Source organism: Solenopsis invicta, chromosome 6, assembly GCF_016802725.1.
Source record: "Solenopsis invicta isolate M01_SB chromosome 6, UNIL_Sinv_3.0, whole genome shotgun sequence".
NCBI classification, from domain to species: domain Eukaryota; kingdom Metazoa; phylum Arthropoda; class Insecta; order Hymenoptera; family Formicidae; genus Solenopsis; species Solenopsis invicta.
This window is the reverse complement of record NC_052669.1, coordinates 10635566-10650949: the sequence shown is the minus strand read 5'-3', so window position 1 is coordinate 10650949 and position 15384 is coordinate 10635566. Positions and strand designations below refer to the sequence as shown.

The 15384-nt window shown below is 32.5% G+C and overlaps 2 protein-coding genes and 3 long non-coding RNA genes across 5 annotated transcripts; 3 read left to right on the top strand and 2 right to left on the bottom strand.

Moving 5' to 3' along the window:
• The first annotated feature begins 449 nt into the window (after positions 1–449).
• Positions 450–1146, top strand: LOC105203121 (mitochondrial import receptor subunit TOM7 homolog). The gene is made up of 3 exons (XM_011171884.2): positions 450–766; positions 854–902; positions 986–1146. Exons 1-3 carry the CDS (start codon positions 667–669, stop codon positions 999–1001), a joined length of 165 nt encoding a protein of 54 aa, XP_011170186.1. The 5' UTR covers positions 450–666; the 3' UTR covers positions 1002–1146.
• Positions 1147–3891: 2745 nt separating this feature from the next.
• Positions 3892–4336, top strand: LOC120357998. The gene is made up of 3 exons (XR_005574971.1): positions 3892–3906; positions 4007–4175; positions 4284–4336. It is a non-coding gene; the product is annotated as an uncharacterized LOC120357998 (long non-coding RNA).
• A 1745-nt stretch (positions 4337–6081) lies between these two features.
• LOC120357997 lies at positions 6082–6527 on the bottom strand. Its single transcript, XR_005574970.1, has 3 exons — positions 6512–6527; positions 6243–6411; positions 6082–6134 (listed from the first exon to the last, which is right to left on the bottom strand). It is a non-coding gene; the product is annotated as an uncharacterized LOC120357997 (long non-coding RNA).
• A 753-nt stretch (positions 6528–7280) lies between these two features.
• LOC120357996 lies at positions 7281–8237 on the top strand. Its single transcript, XR_005574969.1, has 3 exons — positions 7281–7364; positions 7436–7784; positions 8035–8237. It is a non-coding gene; the product is annotated as an uncharacterized LOC120357996 (long non-coding RNA).
• Positions 7765–12167, bottom strand: LOC113006328. Its single transcript, XM_039450262.1, has 4 exons — positions 11706–12167; positions 8307–8508; positions 8023–8198; positions 7765–7945 (listed from the first exon to the last, which is right to left on the bottom strand). The coding sequence occupies exons 1-4, from the start codon at positions 12007–12009 to the stop codon at positions 7779–7781; spliced, it is 849 nt and encodes a 282-aa protein (XP_039306196.1). The 5' UTR covers positions 12010–12167; the 3' UTR covers positions 7765–7778.
• Positions 12168–15384: the final 3217 nt, after the last annotated feature.

Sequence of the window (15384 nt, the reverse complement as noted above, 5' to 3'; positions counted from 1 at the left end):
GAATATCATAATTTTAACAATATTATTTTAACACATTGAACAAGAATGCCTATTACGGTCGTAGCTAGGTTTTCGTGCTTGTATTGTCTATGTGATTTTTATATACTTTCCTCAAGTTCAGTGAACTGCGCGCCGAATTAATTTTCAATCATAACACAATTCTAAATTGACCGAGATTAAATAATATCACGTATTATTAAATATTAACCCTTTTCCTCCCTAAAAAAACTGTAAAGAAATTATTGCAAAAAATATCACCTCAGCCAATATTATTTTAATAATTTCAGAGATGTTTTATGTATCGTCTATATATAAATAATAATCTAGGGATCATAAAATTAGAAATGATGAAAATTCTATTCCGTTTTACGTGCGTATACGCTACTTGTGTATTTCCAATACGCATGCGTAATAAAAGCGGCATCGCTGCCAACATATACTGGTTGGTTCGTATATGCATACATATACACAATTACAGGGTACAGGTTGGTACAATTTGGCCAATTTGGCATTGTGATTTTGGCACGTTGCTGCGTTGCTTATGTTCTGTGGTTGCTAGAGGCTCGTGGACAGCACAGACTTGTCACTATTTAAGAATTGAGACGACATTGACAAAAGTATATTGCGTTGGCCTTGCGTGGTACCAAAGATCAAAAGACAATTAAAATGGTTTTAAGTCCGACCACGAAACAGAGAATAGTCATCGTCATGAATGTGGGCAAATTCGTATTTCAGTGGGGCTTTATTCCTGCTGTTCTCTTTTTAGGTTAGATTCTCAATTTTATTATACATCTTAATATGTCAATTTTTTCTCAAACAAAGATGTTAAACAGTTTGAATATTTTATTTTTAGGATTTAGCAAGGGTGCAGATCCAGGCATGCCTGAGTTAACACTTATGAAGTAAGCGATTGTTAGAAAATTTAACTCCGGAAGATCCGGAAACGTTAGAACAAAAATCCTTTTTGTAACAATTTTTTTTACAGCTTATTGTGGCAGTAATCTCTCGGATGCGTCTGCTTGGAAAGACATTATGACCATCATTCACGTTACGTGGTCACATTTATTTACAGTTATAATACGTGTTTCCAATTGTCAGAGTAATAGACTGTATCTCAATAAATAAATGTTATATTGTTAATTCAAATGTAGCAATATTTCTTATTGCCGTGCCCGCGCGCGCGCGCGCGCGGCTGTGTGTGTGTGTGTGTGTGTGTGTGTGTGTGTGTGTGTGTGTGTGTGTGTGTGTGTGTGTGTGTGTGTGTGTGTGTGTGTGTGTGTGTGTGTGTGTGTGTGTGTGTGTGTGTGTGTGTGTGTGTGTGTGTGTGTGTGTGTGTGTGTGTGTGTGTGTGTGTGATGAGAGAATTTAGTACTGGTGCTTGTATTGCATTACTCGAAATATCATACATGTTTTTAACTGTAATAGTATTATATAATGTACACATGTAAAAAAATAATTATATTTTAGGCAACAAAAGTATTTAAAGAAAAAAAGCATATCAGAAATGAATTGGAATGTTATGTTTAATGGATATGATCGTTGCATACAGTTGCATACATTTAGGCTGCGTTCCGAAATTCACTGCCAGTACTGAAAGCTATGTCCTAGTTTACACCGAGCACTTGATACGCGTACTAACTAGTAATTTTCTATTAAATTATCTTAATTTTGGAAATAAATTTAAAAAATAGTATATTAAGTTGGTACGATATGAATCGAGATAATTAAATATATGTATTATGTATACACGCATTGTCAAAAGTAAAATAAATTAATAGAAAGTTATGAGTTAGTACGCGTATCAAGTGCTCGGTGTAAACTAGGCCTATAAGGGCCACTTGCGCCAACGCCGATTAAAGGTTGGTTTATAATTGCCCTTAAAGGGCCTCGCACATGAAATGTATAACATAACATAAGCACAACATAAGACCGATGGACCAATGAGCATCCAGCATAAAGTTGCCATATTGATTTATATAAGATTCTCATTGGTTCAGAGATCCTATGCTATGAGTATGCTCTGTTATGCATTTCATGTGCCAGGCCCTTAAAGCCTGTTCTACAATAGCATAAACACAAGACCGTAAGGTTGTAAGGCATGGTTTTAAGAGCTCGTAAGCGAATGAAAAATTTTCATTTCTTACGTTACAACCTTACGGTCTTGTGTTTACTGCTATTGTAGAACAGGCTTAAGGGTCTCGCACATAAAATGCATAACATAACATAAGCACAACATAAGACCAATAGACCAATGAAAATGTTATGTAAATCAATATGGCGACTTTATGCTGGATGCTCATTGGCCCATCGGTCTTATGTTGTGCTTATGTTATGTTATGCATTTCATGTGCGAGGCCCTTTACCTTAATCCGGTGGCCGTAGCCATAAAACCGTTACCATAATCTGTAAAGGGGCAGTTTATAATAGCTAGTATGATAGCGATAAAGGGCCTCGCACATGAAATGCATAACATAACATAAGCATAACATAAGACTGACGGACCAATGAAAATGTTATGTAAATCAATACGGCGACTTTATGCTGGATGCTCATTGGCCCATCGGTCTTATGTTGTGCTTGTGTTACGTTATGCATTTCATGTGCGAGGCCCTTAAGGGTTGGTTTATAATAGCCGTTACCGTAAGAAATTTACCAATCATAGTCGACTATCCTTCTATAAATCGATCATGATTGGTCAATTTCTTACGGTTACGGCTATTGGACCTCCGCGCCGCCAGCTGTCAGGGTGCAGTCCCATGGAGCGTATCAGGCGTATCGCGGATTGCGCGTATTGAAAATCTGACCAATCGCGAACGTTTTGCTGCTTTCGGTACGTGAACGTTTTGTTCCTACGGTCCCATGAAGCGGAATTTGCGTAAGGGTGCATCCCGACCATGGTGGAAGTATAACATGGTGTGCTCAATTTGGCTAAACCACGCCCCTTTTCATGGCAAAGTGTCTCTTATTCCTGAAGGCTGCCAACTGTGAAAAAATGAAATATTTAATGTCGGAAAGTTGCTGAACCTAGATGGTCGCATCTTTGTCACACGTACGAGTGCGTGCATTGCGTCTTTTTCTGTCATACCAGCGCCGCCAGCGTCATTGCTCCAATTTCAGCGTCTTTGCTTCATAGCGTCCATAGTAACAACACGTGTTTTGAGGTTATTTTTTAAACTTTATTGTAAAATAAAGTGAAAATGGTACGTTGTGTAGTGAAATCGTGTAAAAATTGTAACGAAACATGCTTGCCAGCGCAAGTAAGCTTTTTCCGATTTCCGGAAAATGCAGTAATGCGTGAAGGCTGAATTCAGAGAATCGGAGAGAGTTTTATGCCGAAAAATATTAAGAATGGTAAGTCTTATTAAATATTATTAGCCAATGTTTTGTAATGACATTATTTTCATTGCAATTTGTATTACACACACAGGCACACACACAACATTCCAATACTGTTCCAAAAGAAAATATTGTAAATATTCGTATCTTAATAGAGCAACCTAACCTAACACCAATTACTTGATATATATACTAACCAACAACTTTCTATTTAATTATCTTAACTTTTGCAATAAATTTAAAGAATAGTATATTAAACTGATACAATATCTTTCAAGATAATTAAATGTACGTATCATGTATACATTTATACGTATTGTCGAAATTAAAATAATTTAATAGGAAGTTACATAGCACACATCAAGTGCTTGATGTAAACTAAGACAATTGTTAACTTATTAATTGTTAACTTAACTATTATTCTGTCATTTGAATTTTCAGCAAATATATGCTTAGCACACTTCACAGAAGATTTGTTTGTGAGAAGTAAGAAGATTCGACCTCCTATGGACATTCGAAGACAGTCGCTTTTGCCGTTCCAACATTATTGTTACCAAAAACGGAAAATAGGTAAACATGAATAAATAATAATTGATGTATTAATTACTGAAAAATACATTCCTTTTTTTGCATAACATTATCAAAGTAACATTTATGTTTTCTATTTTAGTGACAATGAAAGTAATATGGACTTCAAAGTCATAGCCGAAGATTTTCCGCTTCCCGTTATCCACGAAAATGTACATGCAGTCTTCCGAGTTACTCGTCAGCCCTGATGATCCATCGAATATACAGGAATATATGATAGATGTAGAATCACCGAAGGATCGATTTAGAAGGTAAGAACAACATTGAACGATTACTGATGATAGTAATTTGCTATCTTAATGTGCCACGAAATTCTTGGTATATACAATAAACAATGATGTTTTGTTTTTTTATTACAGTAATCGAAGGTTGGAGGAAACATATGCAATGTGTTGAACGCCACCAAAAACAAGAAAAAAATGAAAAAAGTCAAATAGAACTTTTAGCTCTTAGCTTTTTAACTTTGAAATGTATAAAATAATAAATAATTATGTGTATCTAAAAACTGTATAATATAAGAATTGTGTATAATAAATTATTATATTTATCATGAAACCTGCATAAAAAATAATGACTTATTTCTACACATTTTGTCGGTAGAGATTGTCTTAGTCAGTTCATTCAAAAACAGCAACACGTGGCTCAAGCATAAAATCAATGAATATTATTTAATTTAATTTAACTATCTTAACTATTTTTTTCTTTTCATTCTTAATGAAAAAATATCTTCAAATTTTAATAATTTTTTATTTACAAAAAATTGATATTCTGTAATGATTTGTGGACTTAATAATTCTATTTATTTCTTGTTTTGGAAAAAATTCTTGTATATCAATAGTTGTTTTTTAAATTTTTAAGAACTTTATTTTTTATTATTAAAATTACCGTAAAATTTATTACGATATTTATATTTGTAGTGTTATTTCAAATATTATTTTATTATTAAATACTATTAATCTTTATATTTTACACAAACTGTTTAATTTTTATTAATTTTTTACAATGAGCGCAGTTAGTCTTTCGTGTCGTGTTGTATTTAATAACATTTATTTACAGCGGTAACTATCTGCAAGAAAAGAGACAGAGTGAAAATAGAAAACGTCCGACAAAGACAGTTATATCAGGTGTACAGACTTTAGAAAGTGAAATACTTCAACTTTTTACAGCTGGCAGCCCTCTGGAATAAGAAGCAGAAAAACGACGGAGAGCGCAGATTTTAGAGAAAGAAGGCTGCAAATTGAGCACACCATGCTATCCCTTCCACCATGATCCCGACGGAGGAAGAAATAGCGGAACGGAACCATGGTGGAAGGGATAGCATGGTGTGCTCAATTTGCAGCCTTCTTTCTCTAAAATCTGCGCTCTCCGTCGTTTTTCTGCTTCTTATTCCAGAGGGCTGCCAGCTGTAAAAAGTTGAAGTATTTCACTTTCTAAAGTCTGTACACCTGATATAACTGTCTTTGTCGGACGTTTTCTATTTTCACTCTGTCTCTTTTCTTGCAGATAGTTACCGCTGTAAATAAATGTTATTAAATACAACACGACACGAAAGACTAACTGCGCTCATTGTAAAAAATTAATAAAAATTAAACAGTTTGTGTAAAATATAAAGATTAATAGTATTTAATAATAAAATAATATTTGAAATAACACTACAAATATAAATATCGTAATAAATTTTACGGTAATTTTAATAATAAAAAATAAAGTTCTTAAAAATTTAAAAAACAACTATTGATATACAAGAATTTTTTCCAAAACAAGAAATAAATAGAATTATTAAGTCCACAAATCATTACAGAATATCAATTTTTTGTAAATAAAAAATTATTAAAATTTGAAGATATTTTTTCATTAAGAATGAAAAGAAAAAAATAGTTAAGATAGTTAAATTAAATTAAATAATATTCATTGATTTTATGCTTGAGCCACGTGTTGCTGTTTTTGAATGAACTGACTAAGACAATCTCTACCGACAAAATGTGTAGAAATAAGTCATTATTTTTTATGCAGGTTTCATGATAAATATAATAATTTATTATACACAATTCTTATATTATACAGTTTTTAGATACACATAATTATTTATTATTTTATACATTTCAAAGTTAAAAAGCTAAGAGCTAAAAGTTCTATTTGACTTTTTTCATTTTTTTCTTGTTTTTGGTGGCGTTCAACACATTGCATATGTTTCCTCCAACCTTCGATTACTGTAATAAAAAAACAAAACATCATTGTTTATTGTATATACCAAGAATTTCGTGGCACATTAAGATAGCAAATTACTATCATCAGTAATCGTTCAATGTTGTTCTTACCTTCTAAATCGATCCTTCGGTGATTCTACATCTATCATATATTCCTGTATATTCGATGGATCATCAGGGCTGACGAGTAACTCGGAAGACTGCATGTACATTTTCGTGGATAACGGGAAGCGGAAAATCTTCGGCTATGACTTTGAAGTCCATATTACTTTCATTGTCACTAAAATAGAAAACATAAATGTTACTTTGATAATGTTATGCAAAAAAAAGAATGTATTTTTCAGTAATTAATACATCAATTATTATTTATTCATGTTTACCTATTTTCCGTTTTTGGTAACAATAATGTTGGAACGGCAAAAGCGACTGTCTTCGAATGTCCATAGGAGGTCGAATCTTCTTACTTCTCACAAACAAATCTTCTGTGAAGTGTGCTAAGCATATATTTGCTGAAAATTCAAATGACAGAATAATAGTTAAGTTAACAATTAATAAGTTAACAATTGTCTTAGTTTACATCAAGCACTTGATGTGTGCTATGTAACTTCCTATTAAATTATTTTAATTTCGACAATACGTATAAATGTATACATGATACGTACATTTAATTATCTTGAAAGATATTGTATCAGTTTAATATACTATTCTTTAAATTTATTGCAAAAGTTAAGATAATTAAATAGAAAGTTGTTGGTTAGTATATATATCAAGTAATTGGTGTTAGGTTAGGTTGCTCTATTAAGATACGAATATTTACAATATTTTCTTTTGGAACAGTATTGGAATGTTGTGTGTGTGCCTGTGTGTGTAATACAAATTGCAATGAAAATAATGTCATTACAAAACATTGGCTAATAATATTTAATAAGACTTACCATTCTTAATATTTTTCGGCATAAAACTCTCTCCGATTCTCTGAATTCAGCCTTCACGCATTACTGCATTTTCCGGAAATCGGAAAAAGCTTACTTGCGCTGGCAAGCATGTTTCGTTACAATTTTTACACGATTTCACTACACAACGTACCATTTTCACTTTATTTTACAATAAAGTTTAAAAAATAACCTCAAAACACGTGTTGTTACTATGGACGCTATGAAGCAAAGACGCTGAAATTGGAGCAATGACGCTGGCGGCGCTGGTATGACAGAAAAAGACGCAATGCACGCACTCGTACGTGTGACAAAGATGCGACCATCTAGGTTCAGCAACTTTCCGACATTAAATATTTCATTTTTTCACAGTTGGCAGCCTTCAGGAATAAGAGACACTTTGCCATGAAAAGGGGCGTGGTTTAGCCAAATTGAGCACACCATGTTATACTTCCACCATGGAACGGAACAGTTACGGAAAGGAGATATGGTGGGTGGTCAGTCAATCAGAGCAATTCCGTTTCAGTTCCGTTCCGATTTTTGACGACTGGGCTCCCCACGTATGAATGTTTGACGTAACGGAATTAAAACGGAAAAATTAACCTCACTTTCGTGAAATGTTTTCGCAGACAACACGTGTCCCAAGTGAGAAACAAATTTAAAAAATATTTTTCTGTCGATTGTATCAGTATTTTTATGTTCAAGGAGCATGTCGTCATTGGTAAGTAATAATATATAAATACATAACATATGTTACAAACGCTGTCTCACATGTGTACACCAACCGTGATACAAATCCGTCAATAGGATTTGGCTCACAAGGTTTTGTCAAAGAATGAAGAAGAGCTTCTTCGTAGTCTTCTGCATTAATCCTTTTTTTCTCTGCAAAACAAACAAGTGCAAAAATCAATCATGCATTCACAAACATAAATATGCAAGTTGAATAATAAAATTCTTACTTTTTGATGTAGATGCTGTTGGAGAGACGCTAGATATTGATGTGTAATTATCATCGGAGATAAGAGTGCCATTGTCGTCAAAATTGTCAAAGTTGTCATTTGATGTAGCATTTGATGTAGAAGGAATATTGGAAACTTGATTTTCAACTACTGATTTTTTCAAGGATGTAACGGTTCTAAAATAAACGATAGGAAGTTATTATGATATAATACAATTAGTAATAATACTATTTGTTTAAATATTAATAATTAGTTGGTTGGATTATCATTTTTCTTCAACTTACTGTCGATATTCCAATGTATCATTTAAAAAGGTCATGGCGTTGTAATGACGAAAGGACGGTTTAATTTCATAAGTTTTAGGTAAATCAGCTGCCCCACTTTTTTGTACAAAGCTCTCTTTCTTTTTTATTGTATTTCTGGCTTTTCTGTTACAGTCTTTTAAATAGAGCCCTTTTTTTTCTGCTTCTGCAGCAGAATAGAAACCTACAAATGTAAATAAGAAAAAGTTAGATAATTGACATTCGTGTGTGTGTGTGTGTGTGTGTACGCGCGTGCGTTTGTGCCCGTACAGCACGTAGTATTGCTGCAATATCGTTGTAATATTTTAATATTGCGGTAATATTACAAGGATATATTGCAGCATTATTGCTATAATATTGCTGCAATACATAATGTCTGCGAAAATTTATCGCAGTAATATTACTGCAATATTTCAGTAATATTAGTGAGATATTGCAGCACTATTTTTTAATGTTATTGTATAATATTAAAAAATATTACAGAGATATTGCTGTAATATTGCTGCAATATATTATGTCCGTAAAAAATGGTCATAAAAATATTACTGCAATATCTCAGTAATATTGCTGTAATATTGCTGCAATACATGTCTGCAAAAATTTATTGCAGTAATATTATTGTAATATTTCAGTAATATTACTAAGATATTGCAGCAATATTTTTTAATGTTACTGTATAGTATTAAAAAATATTACAAAAATATTGCTGTAATATTGCTGCAATATACTACGCCCGCAAAAAATGGTTATGGTAATATTACTGCAATATTTCAATAATGTTGCTGTAATATTGCTGTACTACATAATGTTCGTAAAAATTTATTGCAGTAATATTACTGCAATATTTTAGTAATATTTCTGAGGTATTGCAATAATATTCCTGTGACTAATTTTTGCGGATATAATATATTGCAGCAATGTTTCAGCAACATTAATGAGATAATGCAGTAATATTGGTATTCCCAAGCGGTCACCCATCCAAGTCGCAACTCCGGTCAACGTTGCTTAACCTCTAAGATCGCTGCAAACTAATCTTTTGTGATGACCTGTGAACACTTAGCTGATATATAACTGGTAGATCAGGTCAATACACGTTATTTGTTTAAATAAAAATGCAACTAGAAAATATATGTTAATATAATGCAATAATTAAATTAAATAAGAAAAAATTTATAAATTATTACTTTAAATGTTTATTTTTTATTTATTATAAATATTTTCTAAAATATTTTCTAAAATATTTTAATAAATATGTATTTTTTATTTAACATAAATATTTAAAAAATATTTTATAAATATTTTAATAACATTTGGATAAAAATTTTTTATAATTATTTTTGTCATGTAATTCATAAAATATGTATAAAATATTTTTATAACATATATGAAAAATATTTATATTAAACATTTATTAATATTTATCATAAATATTGTATGCTATCTAGATATATCATATTGCAATATTGCTGCAATATCATAGCAATATTATAATGTAATATATTGCATTCTAATATTTCTGCAATATTGTAATGTGAAATATTGTATTGCAATATTGCTGCAATGTCGTAGCAATATTTTAATACAATATATTGCATTCTAATATTTCTGTAATACCATTGTAATATTGTAATATGACATGGGTCGATGCCGATAGCGCACATCCCGATAACCCACCAACCAATTATATTGACTTATCTAACCCAACCTACGGAAAATCTCTAGGCATCTGCCATTGTGAGTGTTTGTGTGCTATCGGGATGTGCGCTATCGGGACCCACCCATATAACATACCATATGGCAATATTGCTACAATGTCATAACAATATTATAATGCAATATATTACATTCCAATATTTCTGCAATATCACTGCAATATTGTAATATGATACATTATATTACAATATTGCTGCAATGTCATAGCAATATTATAATGTGATGTATCGCATTCTAATATTTCTACAATATTACTGCAATATTGCAATGTGAAATATCATATTGCAATATTACTGCAATGTCATAGCAATATTACAGTGTGGTATATCGCGTTTTAATATTTCTGCAATATTATTGCAATATTACAATATCGTTGTAATATTACTGTAATATCTTAATATTGTTGCAATATTGTTGCAATATTATGTGTTGTGCGGGTAACCATTGTGCTAACAATAAAGTTTAGTTTAAACCATTTAATTTGATATTATATGTATTGGGTCTATCTCTGCTAGTTTACGAAATAAAAAGGGGTAGCCACTTATTGTATATTGGGACACCCATAAATCTTGTGTAGAGGTCACGAGAATAGAGGTTCAAATAATGGCGCTTAATGATTTGGCAATCATCTTAGAAATCTTAAAAAGCTACTTCTGTTTTACGGGTTATTAGAAAGCCTCCTTTCTGATTTTTTCCTTTGGTAATATATCATATTGCAATATTGCTGCAATGTCATAGTAATATTGTATTATGTATTATGTATTATGTATAATATTGTATTATGATATATTATATTGCAATATTGCTACAATGTCATAACAATATTATAACGCAATATATCGCATTCAAATATTTATGCAATATCACTGCAATATTATATTATGATATATCATATTGCAATATTGCTGCAATGTCAAAGCAATATTATAACGCGATATATCGCATTCAAATATTTATGCAATATCACTGCAATATTATATTATGATATATCATATTTTAATTTTGCTGCAATGTCAAAGCAATATTATAATGCGATATATCGCATTCAAATATTTCTGCAATATTACTGTATTTTAATATTACAATATTTTAATATGATATATCATATTGCAATAGAGTCCTATATAAAGAGAGAAGCGACATCAAACCTCCACCACAACCTTCAGTGTCCAATTGAGTCCGCCACCGCCATTTTGGGACCGCTCTAACGTCATCAAACACCATTCGTATCATTCTGCAAACAGCTGTAGTCACAATATGGCTGCTCGTTTAGCCAATCAAGTATCAATCAGATTACCAATCAGAGCTTTGGACATCAATGTCGCTTCCCTCTTTATATAGGACTCTAATATTGCAATATTGCTGCAATATCATAACAATACTACAATATTGCTGTAATATTACTGCAACATCATAATATTGTTGCAATATTGTTGCAATATTACGTGGGGTGCGCACGATTGGACATCGCACGATTGGACACCACCACTCACAGCGGCCGATGCCTAGAGTTTTTCCGTTGGTTTGGTTAAATAAGTCAAGATGATTGGTTGGTGTCCAATCGTGCTATGTCCAAAAGAGTGTCACCCTATTACATGCTGTGCGGGTGCACATAGAGATAAAGTATTCGTAAATAAAGAAACATAATTAAATATATATAAATGGTACCTTTTAAACAGTCGCTGACTTCCTGCCACAAATGGTTTTTCTGTTTCCTTCCTCGTTCCTTTACGGGTATTCGATAGTCATACAGGGCTGGTCTCTCTTTTACTGTAGCTATTAAATCTTCGTCTATGTTTTCTATTAAATTATTGTGGGCAGTGCTTTCAAAATTCTGAGCAATATTTTCTTTATTAGCAGTATCTATTTGAATGGCAGTGTTGCAATCTGTCTTATGCAAATGTGTCTCTAAAAAATTAAAATAATTCAGTTTAAGTTTAATAAACGAGGACAAATTATGCTCTATTGACATACATTTGATGCGCAATTTGGTAAAGATTTATAGCATTCTCTAAGCATCAATTAAATCAAATGTATATATACACACACACAAGCATACATACCATCTATAAAGAGATTTCTATTGTTATCCATGAATAAATGATCACAGTTTGCAAGGCAACTGTGAGAAATTCTTTCATTTTTGTAACCAAACAGTCCAGCCACAGTAACCACATTTAAAGCCTGCCGCAGACAATACGTTTCTTCTTACTGGATTTTTAACTGGATTTTCTTACTTACTACCGTACGAGCAATGGTACTGGCAGTGCTACTGGCCGTGGCTTCACACGGTGCGAGTTTTCGTACGGACTGAGCAACTGAAATTTGTTTCATAGAAGCGGCACGCTTAAATATAGATGAGATAGATGAGATAGATGAGATAGATGAAATTATTGCAACAGTTGTACATTGTCGTAAAATTGTTATTGCATTATTTTTAATTATTGAAAAATTGCGACAACAAAACAAATATCGCCGACGTTTATGGAGTCGACAGTCAATACATTCTTTAATGCCTCACTTTTACTGTGTTTATTATGGTAATTTGGTGTGTTTATTGCATATAAACATGGTTCCTATTAGTAAGCCTCTATTAAACATAAAATACTTTCTTTGGACTATTTTGAAGTCTTTTCATTTGGGAAGGTTCCGATAGCGCACAGTACTATTGCACACAAGCCACTCACAACCATTCATAGCGTTTGAACAGAAGAATATCACTAGGCACCAGCCGCTGTGATTGGCTGTGAGCAATAGTACTGTGCGCTATCGGAACCTTCCCTTTTCATTTCTGCACGACGTCATGTTTGCGAAGTGAATTCACGTTCGAACTTTGACAATACTTTGACAGTATAACCTGGTATAACCCAGTATAACCTATACGGACTGCGTCCTGATTGACTTTCACAATAAACCAGTACAGAATCACGTAAGAAAAATAGGACATGATCTATTACGAAAATCCAGTACGCGAGCCAGTAGCGTAGCCCGTAAGCTACCCATTTCCAGTACGGGAGCACGTAAGACTGCCAGTATAGGAGCACGTAAGCAATCTCGTAAGAAAAAACGTATCGTCTGCGGCAGGCTTTACACAATGTCGATTTGTGTCGTAGCTGGAAAGCATCCAATAGCCACCTCCGCGCCGCCAGCTGTCGGACTAATGGGGGTGCGCACGATTGGACACCGCACGATTGGACACCACCACTCACAGCGGCCGATGCCTAGAGTTTTTCCGTTGGTTTGGTTAGATAAGTCAAGATGATTGGTTGGTGTCCAATCGTGCTGTGTCCAAAAGAGTGTCACCCGACTAATGGCTCTGGCAGACCAGCGCGATTTGTGACACGCGACGCGCGATTATCCAATAGACGTACGTCTTTTCAAAAAATTGTAAACGCCTATTGGATAATCGCGCGTCGCGTGTCGCAAATCGCGCTGGTCTGTCAGAGCCATAACAGATATAACAATTTTGAAGGTGCCATTTGTTTGCTAGTCGTTTGCTAGTGTTTGCATGTTTTTTTGTTTTGTTTGCATATTAATTAGTTTAAACAAAAAATTAAAATTAAAATTTAGACAAATTTGGACAAGTAAAAAGCCGTTTTAGCTTTTACCTCGTGATTTCCTAAATAATTCAGTGCTGAATCGTTTGCTAGTCGTTTGCTAGTTCCGAATATATAAATATTATTCTAATTATATCAATAAATAATGTAATAATTTATTTATTAATAAATGGGATTTTTATAGTAATTTTAGCTCTAGTAATTTTCTAAGTAACTCGATGACCTAGAAAGTTACTAAGACTAAAGTTACTAAAGAAATTCCATTGATTAATAAATGAATTATTACATTATTTATCGATATAATTAGAATACTTATATATTTAGAACTAGCAAACAACTAGCAAAAGATTTGACACTGAATTATTCAAAAAATCATGAGATAAAGGCTAAGGGTGCATCCTGACGGAGGAAGAAATAGCGGAACAGTTACGGAAAGGAGATATGGTGGGAAGTCACCCAATCAGAGCAATTCCGTTTCAGTTCCGTTCCGATTTTTGACGACTGGGCTCCCCACGTATGAACGTTTCACGTAACGGAATTAAAACGGAAAAATTAACCTCACTTCCGTAAAATGTTTTTGTAGACAATACGTGTCCCAAGTGAGAAACAAATTAAAAAAAAAAGTTTTCTGTCGATCTTATCAGTTTTTTATGTTCAATGAGCATGTCGTCATTGTAACCCATACAGCACAAAAAATTGTAGCAACATTGCAGCAATGTTGCAATGTTGCAAATTGCAATATAATATTAAAGAGACATTGCAGAAACATAAATTAACAATATGCTTGCAACGTCTCATGGCATATGCCAGTAATATTCCGGAAATATTGCAATATCATAATTTTTTAATATTTATATCAATAGACAAAATGGGTCTATATATGAAGAAACCTCGATCTACAGCCCAATGAACAAACAATATTTCTTAATTGTATTTTTAATAAAAATTTTTTTATGTTTAATTTAATTATTGTATTATATTGATATATATTTTTTAATTACATTTTTATTTAAACAAATAACAGAAAAGTTATTCCAAATGCTATTCTGTATTTGCAAAATTACTAAAAAAAAACTATAATTTTATATTTGTTTATATAAATACTGAGCTTTAATTATACATATTTCATTTTTTCAATAACGTATATTGACTGATCTACCAGTTATATACACATATCAGCATAAAGTGTTCACAGGTCATCATGAGGAATCAGTTCGCAGCGATCACGGAGGTCAAGCAACGTTCACCGAAGTCGCGACTTGGATGGGTGACTGCTTGGAAATTCCGAAAAAATATTCCCAAGATTTTTTTTGCAAAAAAGGTTTTTTAAAATGTTACACAAATATTGTTTTGTTCATTGGAATTATGTGGTGTAATAATATTTATGTGAATATTTTGGAAAAATGAGATTTTCAATACAATATTTCAAAAAGCGGACATCTTAATGTTGCTGCAATCTTCCAACAATGTTGCAGCAATGTTTCGCAATCAAAATGCAATATTACAATGTTTCAATGAAATCATTCTGCAATGTTCCTAGAATCTCTCTGTGCTGTATGGGAAGTAATATATAAATATCCCACATAGCATGTAATATTGCAGTGATATCATAGCAATATCACTTTTACATTGCAATATTACAAATGAAATATTGCAGAAATATCACGAAATATTACTGTGATATCACAGTAATATCAAAATGTCCGCGAAAACGCATCACAGTAATATTACTGTGATATTTCATAGTAATATTACTGTGATATTTCACAATATTTCTGTGATGTTTATGT